Source organism: Narcine bancroftii, chromosome 8, assembly GCF_036971445.1.
Source record: "Narcine bancroftii isolate sNarBan1 chromosome 8, sNarBan1.hap1, whole genome shotgun sequence".
Taxonomy (NCBI): domain Eukaryota; kingdom Metazoa; phylum Chordata; class Chondrichthyes; order Torpediniformes; family Narcinidae; genus Narcine; species Narcine bancroftii.
This window is the reverse complement of record NC_091476.1, coordinates 74,642,074-74,656,963: the sequence shown is the minus strand read 5'-3', so window position 1 is coordinate 74,656,963 and position 14,890 is coordinate 74,642,074. Positions and strand designations below refer to the sequence as shown.

Genomic DNA, 14,890 nt, shown 5'->3' with positions numbered 1-14,890 from the left:
GGGTCTAGAGCAGTGATTCTCAACCTTCCCTTCCCCATCACATCCCACCTTAAGCAGTCCCTTACTAATCATAGAACACCCAATGGTGTAGGGATTACTTAAAGTGGAATGTGAGTGGAAAGAAAAAGGTTGAGGACTACTGGTCCGCCGTACGAGTCGCCACTTTGTCCAGCGCCCCTCACACAAATGAGGCCCCAGTGAGGATAGAACTCGCGACCCCGGTTCACAAGATCAGTCCTCCAACCACTGAGCTGTCGGAACCTCTATGAAGGAAAAGCGAGAAAGAGAAAGAAAGGGATAAAGGAGGAAAAGAAAGCAGAATGGTCTGCTGAAAAGTGCTGCACACCCCACTGATCACAAATTCATATTCCACATTATTATTTTCTTTGAAGATCAACGCAGGTCTCAAGGCAGAACACAATTAAAGATTTATGCTGAAAATTGTGAATATGGACGCCAAATTTGTCAAAATACGTCCCACTTATTTCTTAAGTTCAAGGTAATTTTCTCAAGGTGAATACAACGATGCACCTCTGTGTTCCAACATGCTAGTCCCAGATGGGAATCAGACTTCCATGCAATGCTACACATTTATTAGCCAGCACAATTTTGACAAATTCTGTTTGATGTTTGGATAGTTTTGGTTTAGTCCTTATCCCTGTAATATTACTCAGGAAGAAGAATTCTGGGGTTTATGGAAATTTAATTCCTGTAATCTGCTCCAAGAAATTTCCCAGATCGACCTAAAACAGTCTCACATAACCAGTTTGAATGTAATAAAGTTCCACATCGGTCTGATAAATCAGAATTTATTTAGTTTCTAGGGTGTGAGATATTGTATTACATTGATCGTATTAATCATACTATCCTGACCAGGTTTCTTCATCTGTTCTGACATTGAAGACTAATTCCCATCTCTGATTCCCGGACTTGTGAGTCCCCTGTTTGGGGGTTCCCATGAAGTAAGAGATACATTGCTGAAGTGAATTTCTTTGAATTTCCCTTTCAGAGTCTCCACATCACTAAAAATTTGGTATCGTTGGGCCCAATTTATCCCTTAGATAGTCTCTTATTTGAAAAGAGGCTCCTTTTTTTAAGGCACCGTCTCTTGTTGATGTCCCCGATGGAGCCTGTGATGTTGCAGGCCGAGTTCACAACCCCCTGAAATTTATTCTTGTCCTGAGAGTTGGCACCTCCGCACCAGGCAGTGATGTAACCAGCCAGGATGCTCTCCACAGTTCCACCTGTGGAAGTTTCCAAGAGTCTTCGGTGTCATACTGAATCTCTGCAAGCACCTCACTGGCTAGGCTTCTTCATGACTACATCAACATGGAGGCTCCAGGACAGACCCTCTGAGATGTTGACACCCAAGGATTTGAAGTTCTTGACCCTCTCCACTACTGAGCCCTCGATGAGGACTGGATTGTGTTCCCGACTCCCTCCTGAAATCCACAATCATCTTCTTGGTTTTGCTGATGACGAGCACAAGGTTGTTGACATGACACCACTCAGAAGAGTGGATCTATCTCCCTCCTGTACGCTTCCTCACTGCCATCTGCGATTTAATAGGCTACCCTATTAAAGGCAGTGATCTCCCAGTGGGCAACCATTTCCATTCTACACCCCACTCACTCCCACACTGACGTATCTGTCTATGGCCTCCTGTATTGTCAAACCCAAACCACCTGTAAATTGAAGGAACATCACCTCATATTCCAACAAGATGATATCAACATCGACGTCTCCGTTTTCTGACAGCTCTCCACCCCCTTCCCTCTCCATTCATAGAGCCAATCCCCCTCCTCGTTTACTGCTGTGCCCTCCCTCTTATCCACCTATTACCTCCTGCAGGTGGGTCCGTGCTCCTCCCTTGTCCCTCCCCATTTTGTTCAAGCACCTGCCAACATTTTCTTAATAACTTGACGAAGAGCACAAGCCCGAAACATTAGTTATCTTAATTTTCGCTATGATGTTTGACCTGCTGTGTTTCGTCAGCATTGGTTTTACTGCCTAGATTTATTTTTGAATAAAAGTCAATTCAGTGTTTTGGAGGAATAGGCGGGTGAGTGGAGTGAGTCACAATCTTGTTAAATAGCTGTCCAGGTTCGTAGGGCCAGATGGCCGACTTCTATTCTTATGTAAATATCCGGTCTTGACTCTGGCAAGGAAACAGCTGGTGGCAGGCTGTATCACAATCTCAAGGTTCAGGCGGTTATACGTAATGGGCTGGAGCTGCCTATTCCACAGTGTATTGATTCATTGCCACCAGGGTTCCAGTTTTGGAAGATTTCTCAGGTCAACGGGCCATACCTTGCATCGAGTCCTGGTGCAGGGGGTGCTGCTTTTTGACCCTCAGATGGGCTGAACTGGGGGCTTGCAGCCATTGACCCCTCAGCAGAATCGTGGAACGGCAAGTGATTTGCAGTCGGACACCCTCCCTTCTCTCAACCTGTGGAGTGCTGACTGGGTCACATGACCCCATCTGCCAAGGCCTTCCGGAGAGGGATGGGAGAGGGAGACAGGAAGAGAGAGAGAGAGAGATAGGGAGAGTAGAGAGGGGGAGAGAGACAGGGAAAGAGACGGAAATTGAGGGAGAGAGGAGAAAGAGATGGGGAGAGGGAGAAGGGGAAGGAGATGGGGAAACTGGGAGAGCAATGGGGAAAGGGGAGAGGGAGAGACGGGAGAAGGGGAATGGGGAGAGACAGGAAGAGGGAGAGCGGAGAAGGGGATTGGGGGGAGAAAGAGATGGGGAGAGGGAGAGATGGGGAAAGAGGGAGAGACAGGGAGAGGGAGATAGAGATGGGGAAGAGAGATGGCAACAGTGAGAGAGAGGGGGTAGAGAGATAGACGAGTTGAGGAGGGGAGAGAGCCCTCAATACAACAATGTCAGTGTTAGCAAAGAGGGATAGGCGTGTTTTTTTAAACCAAAAATAGATGTTAGTCACAATAAATTATTTGCAAAAAGGAAACCTTTCCCAAGCCTCTTCCAACCCTTAGTTTGTATCTGTACATTTCCATCACTGTACATTATTACATTCATCCCGTGCTATCTGTGAGGTGTTTGTATGTTCTTCCCATATCTGCGTGGGTTTCCTCCTCTCCTCCAGAAACGTATGGGGTTTGTGGGTTAATTGGGTGTAAACGGGCAGCAAGGGCTCGAGGGCTGGAAGGGATGGCTAACGTGCTGAATAGGAATTAAAATCTCTATTTAGCAGAATTGCCACATCGTTGTTACACCCCCGTTGTTGAGGCTTCCCCTCGATCTCAGCCCCTCAATGCCCAGTAATTGAAGGACTCTCAACCAGCCATTCTCAACCTTTATTCGGCTATGGCCTCCTTAGGACTTCTGCTCAATGCTGAAGGGTCCCCTTCCCTGTGAAGCAGTTAAGCTTTGGTTTCTTCAGTACCAACTACATTAAAATAGACTTGTACTGCGAGGTGAAAACAAGGCCCTAGGGTTTAGAATGGCTGCTCTCGACTGAGGTCCTTTCCCCCCCCCCCCCCCCCACCCCCCAGTGTTGGCCTCAGCATGCATTCCTGCAGTTTGGAATGTGCCAGTTGGTAGCGTTCCCTCGCCGACATCTCCGCGCGCCGAAAGACTGACAGGTGTCGGGCAGACCCAAGCGGCATCTTTCACCAAGTTAAGGGTCTTCTGGCAGTTCTGGATGTCTGACTCTGTGGGTGTCCCCGAGAACAGCCCGTTGATCACGGGACACAAGCGAGCACTCTTCCAGAGCCCATTGCTTTCCATGGATGCTACATGACCTGCAAGTTCCTCCAGTGGTAAAACATTAAATTCTGCGGACACCGAGATTTAAGTAGAAACGCCAACGCTGGGGAAACTCAGCGTACTTTATACAGTAAACATAAACAAGCTAAAGCCCTTCGTCAAGGTGTGAGCAAAATGTAGACAGGTCCCTAAACAAAATGGTGGTGGAGGAGCACGGGCCCACAGGCAGGATGTAACAGGTGGATAAGGGAGGGAGGGCACAGCAGCAAACAGGGGGAGGGGAGACGGCTCTGTGAATGGAGAGGGAAGGGGTGGAGAGCTGGAGGAAAGGAGACAGGGGGATGGGGAAGAAAGGGAGTGGCATTGCAGAAACAGGTCAATGTTCATGCCGTCCGGTTGGAGGTCGCCCAGACGGAATATTGGGCCTCCAATTTACGGCCGGCCTGGGTTTGACCATGCACAAGGCCGCAGACAGACCTGTCAGCATGGGAGTGGGGCGTGGAACTGAAATGGTTTGCCACTGGGAGATCCCTATCACTGCTGCGGACAGCGAAGTGATCTCCCAGACTGCACCATCGTCACAATGGGAGAGCCGGATGCAATAGATGAGCCAAGTTTCTCATGCATTTTTTTTTCTGTGTTGTTTGAGCCCTCCAGCATCTGTGGATTTTTTGTTTCACCTCACCCTTCCAGCAGTTGCACCTCACACAGGAGGAAGAGGCCTTTGCAATTTAATATGGGTGGAGGGGTAAACTAGGAGGGGTTAAGGGGGAAAGAGGGGAGTCTCACTGGGATAAAAGGTGGGGTACGTTCTCCCCTATATCTTCATTCAAGTAGAAATATGGTGGAACGCCACGTGATGACGTGGGGTTAGACTACGAAACCCTACTCCCCTTAGTCAAAAAAGTTTGTAAAAGTTAACAAAAATAAAAATGTTTAAGGGTAAATGGAACAAGTCAAAATGCCACCAAAGAAAGATAAAGCAGTTACAGTAATACAAGAGGCAGAGTAAGGAGAAGAACAAGGTGGCCTACCTCAAAGAAGGATCCAGGAGCTGTCTGGAAGGTACTGCCCAGGGGAGACAAGTCTGGAGCCGGGGAGACCTTGGACATAGCTTTGGAAGGTCTCCCTTAACAATGACCGCCTGCATCGGGTAAAGAAGTGAGTCGCGCACTCAAAAGAAAAAAAACCTGGAGGCAGTTAAAAATTTTTTTTTTGAGGCTTCCAGCTCCACCAGACCAGAAAAAGAACAGGAAGAGCAAGAGACATGTTTTGAGCATGGACCTCTGATGAGGGAGGAGGAAAAAGTCAAAAAATTCTCTCTTTCTACAGATGAAAATGAGAAAGTAAAAGCGTGGCGCTGGGGAAACCCAGCAGGTCAAACAGTGCACTCCTTATAGCAAAGATGCATCACCAACGTTTCAGAACTGAGCCCTCTATGGGCAGCGCAGGTAGCGCAACGTTTTTACAGCACCAATAATCGGGACCAGGGTTCGAATCCCACGCTGTCTGTAATGGGTTCTCTCCACATCTGCGTGGGTAAACTCCGGGGTTCACCGTTCGAAACATCCTAGGGTGGGGTGGGGGCGGGGGGTGTAATTAGGCAGCATGGACTCGTGGGCCAAAATGGCCTGTAACCATGTTGAATGTCTAAATAACATTCATCAAGGTGTCTGCAAAATGTAGGCAGGCGTCTGTACCATTATCTTTGCTTTATAAAGTACACTGTTTTACCAGCTTTGTATTTTTACTTCAATCAGACTTGTATCTTCATTCAGTTGTGCGCTGGGAGTGAGGGATCAATACGCTATTTTTATTTTCTGGAGGCAGCGAAAACAATATAAAAAATAGGAAGGAAATTTTAGTCTTTTTCAAATACTTAAGACCATCCCCTCAGGGAATTAAGAAATATTTTGCAAGAATGAGTTAAGATTTTAAAAGAAATTCCAGATGGAAAATATCTAAAACCATAAAGCAATCAATTAAAACATAGAACAGATTTTCAGATAATTCGCTCGAGACCATTTTTATCTGCAGATTCCTTCTGCTCTTCTCACGAGTGCAGGAACCATTGTCCCAGGACGTTTCCGCCGAATCAGAATTTATCATCATGAACGTGTCACAGCAGCATTTACAATGCAAATTATATTTAGAAAAATAAATAAATCGGGGGCAAAAGAAGAGAAAGGGAGGTAGTGTCTGTGGTTGTCTATTCAGGAATCTGGTGGCTGTTTCTGTAATGTTGGGCTCCCGACGACAGCAGTGCAAAGAGGGAATGGTGGTGGGGGTCCTTGAAGATAGCGGCTGCTTTCCTGACACACTGCCTCTCTTGCAGATGCCCTCAGCGGAATGAAGCCCACTGTACGTGATGTCGCAGGCCAATTTTACAACCCTTTGTTGCCTTTTCCTGTCCTATGCGTTGGCGCCTCTGTTCCACGCAGTGACCAGAATGCTCTCCACGGTACACGTGTAGAAATTTGCAAGCCTTTGGTGTTCTTCCAAATCTCTAGCTCCTCGCGAAGCAAATCTGCTGGCAAGCCTTCTTCATGATTGCATCGACATAGAGGCCCCAGGATAGATCTTCAGAGATGTTGACAGCCAGGAATTTGAAGTTCTTAACCCTTTCCACTGCTGTCTTCTCAGTGAAGGGAGCAATAATTCCCTTTGCCATCACTGGTTACTGGAAAGACCCTCTCGGGAGTAATCAGGGTTGATTAATATATACCGGATTTACTGCCAATTCCCCGAACGCATCCCCCAGAAAAAAAGTGTGTGAACCCAGTGAAAGGCAAAAACACAGCTACAATCTCAAATTCACCCACAATCGCCATCAGCACATCCCTTTATCCTTCCTTCCCCCAACTCCTAATGTCCCAACCTGGTCCTTGAGACTCTGATTCTGAAGAACTAAATTCCAGAAAAATGCCAAATAGAATTTAATGCCGACAAGTGTGAGGTGTTGCATTTTGGAAGGGCAAACCAAGAAAGGACATACATGGTGAATGGTCGGGGCCTGAGGAGTGTGGTAGAACAGAGGGGTCTGGGAATGCAGATACAGAATTCCCTGAAAGTGGCGCCACAGGTAGATCGGGTCGCAGAGAGAGCTTTTGGCACATTGGCCTTCATAATTCAAAGCATATTGAGCACAGGAGTTGGGATATTATGGTGAAGTTGTACAAGACATTTGCGAGGCCAAATTTGGAGCACTCTGTGCAGTTCTGGTCACCGAACTATAGGTATATAATTCGTCAGGGTATCAAGGGATATGGGGAAAAGGGCGGAACTTGGAACTAAAGGTGAGAACTCAGGGTGGATTGGTGGAGCAGGCTCGGTGGGCCGAATGACCTGGTTCTGTTCCTTGATCTTGTGATCTAATTTTCTCAGAAGTTAAGTATGACATCAAATCATGTAACCATGGACTGTGAGTGGGTAGGACAGCACCTTTCCATCTGATCAAAATAACTCATCTTGCAATAAGAGAGGCAAAGGCATTGTAGGTAATGAGCGATGGGCCCATGAGTTTATTTCAATGGACCCAGGGTAAGTAGGACGTTCTCGTGGATTTGCGTTTCTTTTAATTTAAAAAAAAACTTTATTATTAGCCATGCAACTTTGGAAAATGGTGTGGGCTTTGGAATTAAAAAATTATCTTTGTAGTTCTTTTCTTCTTCTCTTTGAATAGCGTTGCATAATGAAAATTTGTTTGTTGTAATGAGTCGGCTTCAGTTGTTTCATTGCTACGTATCTTTTATTTTGTATGTATTTATATATATAATCTAATAAAAATATTGAAAGTGAATTAAACTCATGCCAGGAACTGTGGCCACCAGTTGTCCTCACTCGCTGGGTGTGAAGGTGCCCTCGGGGCGCTGGAGCCTTCCTGCAGTTTGGATCTGGAGCCCAATGGACTAACAGAGGTCTGTGGGGGTGCTGGAGGCGAATTCGGTGTTTCTTGGGAAGGGGTGGGGGGGGGGTGTTGCTTCTCTTTCTCCAATTGTTAGGGGCACCGTGCAATGCTCGTGGCAACTCTTTGCCTGCATGAAGTTAAAGGATGTCACATTTTTAACATATTATTACATGACAATAAAAGGAACCTTGTACTGATCATAAGGCTTTGATTTCTTCCCCTTTGGTTCCCAAATCTCCTTATTGCTCAGTGGGGTGGTGAGGGAGGGGGGTGGGGGAAGAAATGTTGAAAGGCGTGGACAGAGTTAACGTAGAAAGGCTGTTCCCCATGGTGGGAGAGTTGAGGGCACCACTTCAAGATTGAAGGGCGTCCATTTAGGCAGAGATGCTGAGGAATTTCTTCAGCCAGAGGGCGGAGAATCTGCGGAATTTGTTGCCACAAACGGTTGTGGAGACTGGGTCACTGGGTGAATTTAAGGCAGAGATTGACAGGTTATGGGGAGAAGGCCGGGCAGAGGGGGCTGAGTGGGAGAATGGATCAGCTCATGATTGAATGGTGGGGGCTGATTCGAATAGCCTATGTATTATGGTCTTAAGGCAAACAAAATTTCTCGATAAAGGGTCCTGACCTGAAACGTTGTCTGACCATTTCCCTCCGCAGACACTGTCTGACCTGCTGAGTCCCTCCTGCTTCTCTTTTTTCACACAAGGCACCAGACGCTGCGATTTCTGTTTTTTTTCAAAATTTAGGTCTTTCTCCTTGCAATTCTCACTAAAGAATATAAATTCATTTTTTACATCTTTAATCCGTATCCAGATTCAAGATTCAATTCACTGTCACGTAATAAAGATGGTGCAATATTACACGGAATTTGTTTTCAACTATTTGTTTTCACCATCGGAGGAAATCGCCTGAAGCTCCTCTTACAGTCAGAGAAAGAGAATCAAAAGAGAGTCCCCCCTACCCCTTACCGAGTCACCGTCAACTAAGGATGAAGAGCTCCGAGATTAATTCAGTTTGCAAAAGTGAACATGGTTAATTTAAAATTATTCATTTATTCCCTTGCAAGATCATGCATTTTCCCAGGAACTCATAAATAACCATTCTCCAAAGATCTTTCTTACAAATGTTCCCCCCACCCCCCCCAAGAGGAGGCCTGTTGCCTACACAAGATATTGAGCACTGAATCTCAATCCCGCTGAGCAGGGTTTCTGCAAATTTTAAGCCTTATTCTCTCTCCTGCTTCAAGCACAACATTTTTTTCCTCTACTGATCCAAAATAAACTTTAGAGCAACAGATGGAACGTAGTCATTTCCCCTGGCCGTCAATTCAATTACCAGGATCACCTCAAGTTCTAGACACTCTCAAGTTACCCTCAGCTCCAGATCACAGCAGTAAAATACTGTGTGTTATATTCCTAATTAACCCACCCATAATCAAGCAGAATTAGCAGCATTGCATTTAACCTTGAAACAATTAAGGCCCTGAAACGAAACAGAGTGGGCATCAGTACAAAATGTGGGGAGGAAAGTTTAGGGGAGACATCAGGGTTAAGTTTTTATTTCAACGCAGAGAGTCGTGGGTGCCTAAAATGCCTTGCCAGGGGTGGAGGTGGAGGCTATACAATAGGGACATTTAAAGGACTTTTAGGCACATGGATGCAAGAAAAATAGTGGGTTATAAGGTAGTAAAAACACAACGCTGAAGAAAGTCAGCATGTCAAACAGTGTCCTTAATTCAGCAAAGATAGATACATAACCAATGTTTCGGGCTTAAACTCTTCGGCAAGATATGGAAAAGTGACGGCAGGTGCTTGAACAAAATGGTGGTGCCGCGGCGGATCCCAAAGGCAGGAGGTAATAGGTGGGTAAGGGAAGGAGAGCACAGCAGCAAGAAGGAGGAGGAGGGATGGCTCTGTGAAGGGAGAGGGGTACCGTTGCTGCAGAGAAATGGATCAGAGGTCAATCCACAAGACCACGAGTGGCAGAGAAGATCACTGGAGTCACCCCCCCCCCCCCTGAAGTGATCTACCAGGATCATTGTTTGAAGAAGGCGGGCAAAATCATTGAGGACTCCCTTCCACCCTGCATACAGCAGCTCCTGTCGGGGAAGAGATACAGGAGGATCTGGGCCAGTACCACCAGGGTGAGGAACGGCTTCTTCCCACAGGCAGTGAGAACACTGAACGACCAAAGGAACTGCTCACACTGACCCTCATATTTACGAAACATTTATTTATTCATTTGTATATATGAATACTTTGTCCAGCGTATGTATTGTGCATCTGTACGTGTGTTATCTCTGGGTGTGTGTCTGCGTGTTTTGCACTGAGGACCGGAGAACGCTGTTTCGTCGCATTGCACTTGTACAGATGACAATATACCCAAAGACTTGAGAAACTCTGCCCACCCTGTCTTCTCCCTCCTCTTGTGCAGACTTAGGAGAACAGAGAGCTGTGCAGCACAGGGGCAAGAGAAAAGAAAACAGTGCCTTTGTCCCAAACATTGGTTGGTGTTGCGGTTAGGGGAACGCCTTTACAGCGTCCTTTCTGTATGTTCTCCCCGTGTCTCAGCTTCCTCTCACTGTTCGAAATGCATCGGGGGCCAAAATGGCCTGTTACCATGCGGCATGTCTAAAGTTAAATATGGAGCACACTACGTATCATGACATATTTTTATACATTATTACAACTTTCATTGAGATTTTGTTGGCCTTTCGCAGGTTCTCATGAGGCTGAGTAAAGAGTTTCAACCGATTTCCACAGAGCCCGGCTGCTGTAATAGAACTGTGGAGGGGTGCTGATGCCTCCCCCCCCCCCCCCCCCAACCCCCAACCAGCTTCAGCCATCGAAACCACCCCGTGACCACATGGCTCCGAGATCACTTCTGCAGCTTCCTTGGCTACGGGCACCTGAATTTTGGGGAGAAGCACTGAGAAAAATGCTGGAGGAACTCAACCGCTCTTGTGGCATCCAGAGGAGGCAAAGGTATATAGTTATTTCCTGCGGGGTATGAAGGAAGCGCACCTCTGTCCTAGGACATCGATGGATTTTTCCAGCTGTACCATTGAGAGCTTACTCACCTATGCCATCTCAGTGGGGTACGGCAATTGTCTTGTATCGGACCGTAAAGCACTTCAGCAGATGGTGAAAACTGCCCAGCGGAATATCAGCATCCAAATCCCCATCAGGAATGGTCTGGAGCCGGACGAAGATCATCAAGGATGCATCTCACCCTAACTATGGGCTTTTTTACTTTCCTTCCATCCACTACAGGAGCCTTTGCTCTCCAACCAGCAGGTTCAAGAAGAGGTGTCCCCCCCCAGCCCCACCGAGGCCATGGTCCTGCTGAACCTTAAATCCCAGCGCTGAGTGGTCCTGCACTCACATTGCATTGTCAGTACTTTTAGAATTGTTTGCTTGCGGAACGCGCTCATTTTTATTTGCACGTAGTTATTTGTATAGAGCACGATTTTTAAAATTCTGGTTGGATACTAATTGTATTTCATTGGCTTGTGACTGTACTTGGAACAATGACAATAAATTTGAATTTCGGGCCTGAACCCTTCCTCAAGAGGTGAGTTAAAAACAGGCAGGCATCTGAATTAAAAGAATTGATACACAAAAGTCTGCACACTGTAATTGTAATAAAAACACAGAAATGCTGGAGAAACTCAGCCGGTCTTGCAGCGTCCACAGGAGGTAAAGATGTTTCCCTCTGTCTCCTTTCACAGAGCCAGAATCAATCCAATTAACACCATTTGTCTGTTGGTCTGCACCCCTCCCCCTTTCTCTCCCCAGCCTTTAATTCCGACTCACACCTTAAGGAAGCAGTTCTGGTCTCCTCACGTGAGGAAGGACGGACTAGCTTTCGAGGCGGTGCAGAGGAGGTTCACCAGGTTGATTCCAGGGATAAGGGGAGATTGAGTTGCCTGGAACTGTTCTCACTAGAATTTAGAAGACTGGGAGGGGATCTTACGGAAAGGTATAAAATTCTGAAAGGTATAGATAAGAAAGAGGTAGGTAAGTTGTTCTCATGGGTGGGGAGACCAAAACGAGGGGACACAGCCTCAAGATCCAGGGGAGTATAATTAAATGGAGATGAGGAGAAACTGATTTTCCCAGCGGGTGGGGAATCTGTGGAATTCTCCGCCCATTGAAACAGTGGAGGTGACCTCAGGAAATAGATTTAAGACAAGGTTAGAGAGATTTTTACATAGTCGGGGAATTAAGGGATATGGGGAAAAAGCAGGTAGGTGGAGAAAAGCCAGATCAGCCAAGATCTCATTGAATGGTGTAGCAGGCTCGACGGGCCAAATGGCCGACTCCTGCACCTGCTCTAAGGGCTCTTGCTCGAAACGTCGGCATGATATCTTTACCTCCTTTGGATGCCGCAAGACTGAGTGAGTTCCTCCAGCATTTCTGTTTTGCCTGAATTAAAAGATTGGGGAGAGGGAAAGAAAGGACAGGGGGAGGAATACAGACAAAAAGCATTAATTAAATACGGATGGGATGCAGGACAGAGGAAAGGTGAGAATTGATTCAAAGAGGGGGAGAGTGTTTTTGGCTCTGAAAGGAGAACTGAGGTAAGTGAGACATAAGCCGGTTTCAGGTGGCCAGAATACCCCAATGCAGCTGTCGGGTGGCCACCTGAAAGTGGAGAACCTGGCCAGAAGGAGCACTTACCTAACCCTCCTCCTGTAGGTATAATCTCCAGCTCGGAGCATCCCCCGTTGCACCTGAAAGCAACAGTGGGACTATGGCCACAGTCCACAGGAGCCAGCGCCCGCTCGGACAGGGCTCTCCTTCAGCTGGCACGTTCAGGTGACAGAAAGATGTCTTCTCCGCGGCCACCTTAACATCCCAGTTGCACTCCCCCAGCCGCGTCTGCCGGCGCATTATCTGCGTCCGAGCACCTGAAAGTGGCTAAAGGGAAAGACAGACAAAACTAGAGGAAAGGAGACATATCTCTCTTACACAGATCATTCAAGCCAGTTATTATATGCCTTTCAAATACTTTCCCTACCTATGTGAACGTGTCGAAGGTGGATGGGGGGGGGGGGTGTCTGAACTTACCCACCTTTTATCTGCCAAGGTAGGTAGTGTCAGAGGTGAAGCGGGGCATGTCCCACCTCTTTTGCTTTGGGAAGCCGGCTTGCTGTGCAAAAGGACTCACCGACCAGGCTTTTCTTCTGTTCCCAAGCCAACTTCCAGAGGGAGGGTGGGGAGGGTCATGTATTTGGCAATAACGCAGCTCTTCAGTGTGAAAAGGGTATTAGGGAAAGATGGGGTGAGGGGTGATGGAAACCGGAGCAGTCAATGCCATCGGGTTGGAGGGAGCCCAGACGCAGTACAAGGGTTTGTTTCTCCAATTTGTAGGTGGCCTACTGGCATTGCATGAGACCATATCCGCGTGGAACTGAAGCAGGAAGGTGGTGCACATCATCTGCCAGGTGAGACAATCACAAAGGTAAGCTTTGAGCGAATCAAATCATTTTATTTACATGGGAAAAAAAACCAATCCCTCTTTGTGGGTACTGAGGGAAAGGATGAGACAAAAAATAAACAGGGGGAGAAAGAACTCCAATGTTGCAGGGCTGTCGTGCTTCACCAAGTGGGCAAGCCAGGCTCTGATTGATTCCAAATCAAAGCAGGAAGAGATGAGGAGGATCTTAATGGGAATGCCTAGTCTTACCAAGGGACACCCTCCCAGCCATCTCGTTGTCTTTAGAAGTTCCGGCTTCTTCACATCTCGGCCAGGAATCAGACATCTTCCACGCAGTTTGGAGGAGGGGGTGGTGTGGAGACAGGCTTCAGATTTTCACCACCTGGGCGGCCACGCAGGGGGTCTGCCTCTCCACCTTCCCACTCTTCTGTTCCTGCACCAGCAGCCGGCCGAAGGTCCCACCAACGTGACCCTTGGTCAGCCTCCCGGGGTTGGTGCAGACGCAGCCCAGGACCTCCTAATGTGGAGCAAAGTGCACAGGTGAGCAAAGAGAGTTCATGGTCACCGTCTGCAGCGTGCGCCCATCGGAGGACGGAGGCAGGCTGGGGAGGGAGGGGGGTTAGGGTCACCACGCCGTTACAGTGCCAGCGACCCAGGTTCAAAGCTGGCGCCATCTGTAAAAGATTTGTACGCTCTCCCCGTGTCTGGGTAGGTTTCCTCCGGGGGCTCCAGTTTCCTCCCACCGTTTGACACGTATGGGGTGGGGGAGGCGCGTAGATTAATTGGGTGGCATGGCTTGTGGGCTGGAAGGGCCCGTTATGTGCGGTATGTCGAAAACCAGCAAATCCTCCCCCTCCTCCCCCCAAGACAATCTGGTCCTCTATGGCATCGTCCCCTTTGATGGGGGCTGCTATTTCAATAGAGAGAAGGCTAAAGATTCAGACGTCAAGGACAAACTGTTGAAGGAACTTTTGCAGGTGGAGCAGTGCCAGTTGGAGAAACGTTTCCCACTTCATCAATGTTGTGCCGACTGTTTTCTGCCCAAGATCGCAGCATCTGCAATTCTATCTTGGCCACCCCGCCTCTGCCTTCTCTCTCCCTCTGTTCATAGTGTCTCTTTCCCCATTCTGTCTCCACCACTGCCCAGAGCTTTTTTTTTTTTTTACATTTTTTATTTTTCACACTATAAATCACATTAGCCATGATATACACTATTTCTTTTTCACACATATACAGTGACTTTTTCTCCCCCCCCCCTCCCTCCTCCCAAGCCACCCCCCACCCCCCCCCTCTCATCCATTTTAGGTATACAATCTAGGTTGCATTAAGCCAGTCAGACAATGTTGTCATTCAACAAAAATACACCAGAAATTCTACTGAGTCCATTCTTTTCTTTCCTTCTCCTTCCATCAACTTAGGTAATGTTTGTACCCGGTAGGTTTTCACTATTGTATTTAATGTAAGGCTCCCATACTTGTTCGAATATTTCAATATTATTTCTTAACCTATATGTTATTTTTTCTAATGGAATACATTTATTCATTTAAATTTAGTAGTTTCTTCCTTTTAATTTGGTTATGTATTCCATTAATATTTAAAGTCATATAGTTCAGCGTAGCCCTTTTATATTTTGTTTATCTTCTCTTTCCGTTTTTCCATCATTACCTTTCCTCCTTTTCCATTTCTGTTTTCTTATTTTCAATTCTTTATAAGACAACATTCCTACAACATCCAACATTTTCCTTATTCTCCTATTTCTATCTTCTTTATCCCCAATCTCCCCTTCCCCTCCTGAGTTGTCCTTTATC

At 47.0% G+C, this 14,890-nt stretch overlaps 1 protein-coding gene across 6 annotated transcripts in view; it reads right to left on the bottom strand.

Moving 5' to 3' along the window:
• Positions 1 to 13,112: 13,112 nt before the first annotated feature.
• Positions 13,113 to 14,890, bottom strand: part of pola2 (polymerase (DNA directed), alpha 2) — an 89,616-nt gene continuing 87,838 nt past the window's right edge. For all 6 annotated transcript variants that reach the window (XM_069894162.1, XM_069894164.1, XM_069894168.1 and 3 more), the window contains one exon: positions 13,113 to 13,599. In XM_069894162.1, coding sequence (XP_069750263.1) covers positions 13,450 to 13,599 — 150 coding nt within the window. In that variant the 3' untranslated portion in view covers positions 13,113 to 13,449. The remainder of the gene's footprint in view (positions 13,600 to 14,890) is intronic.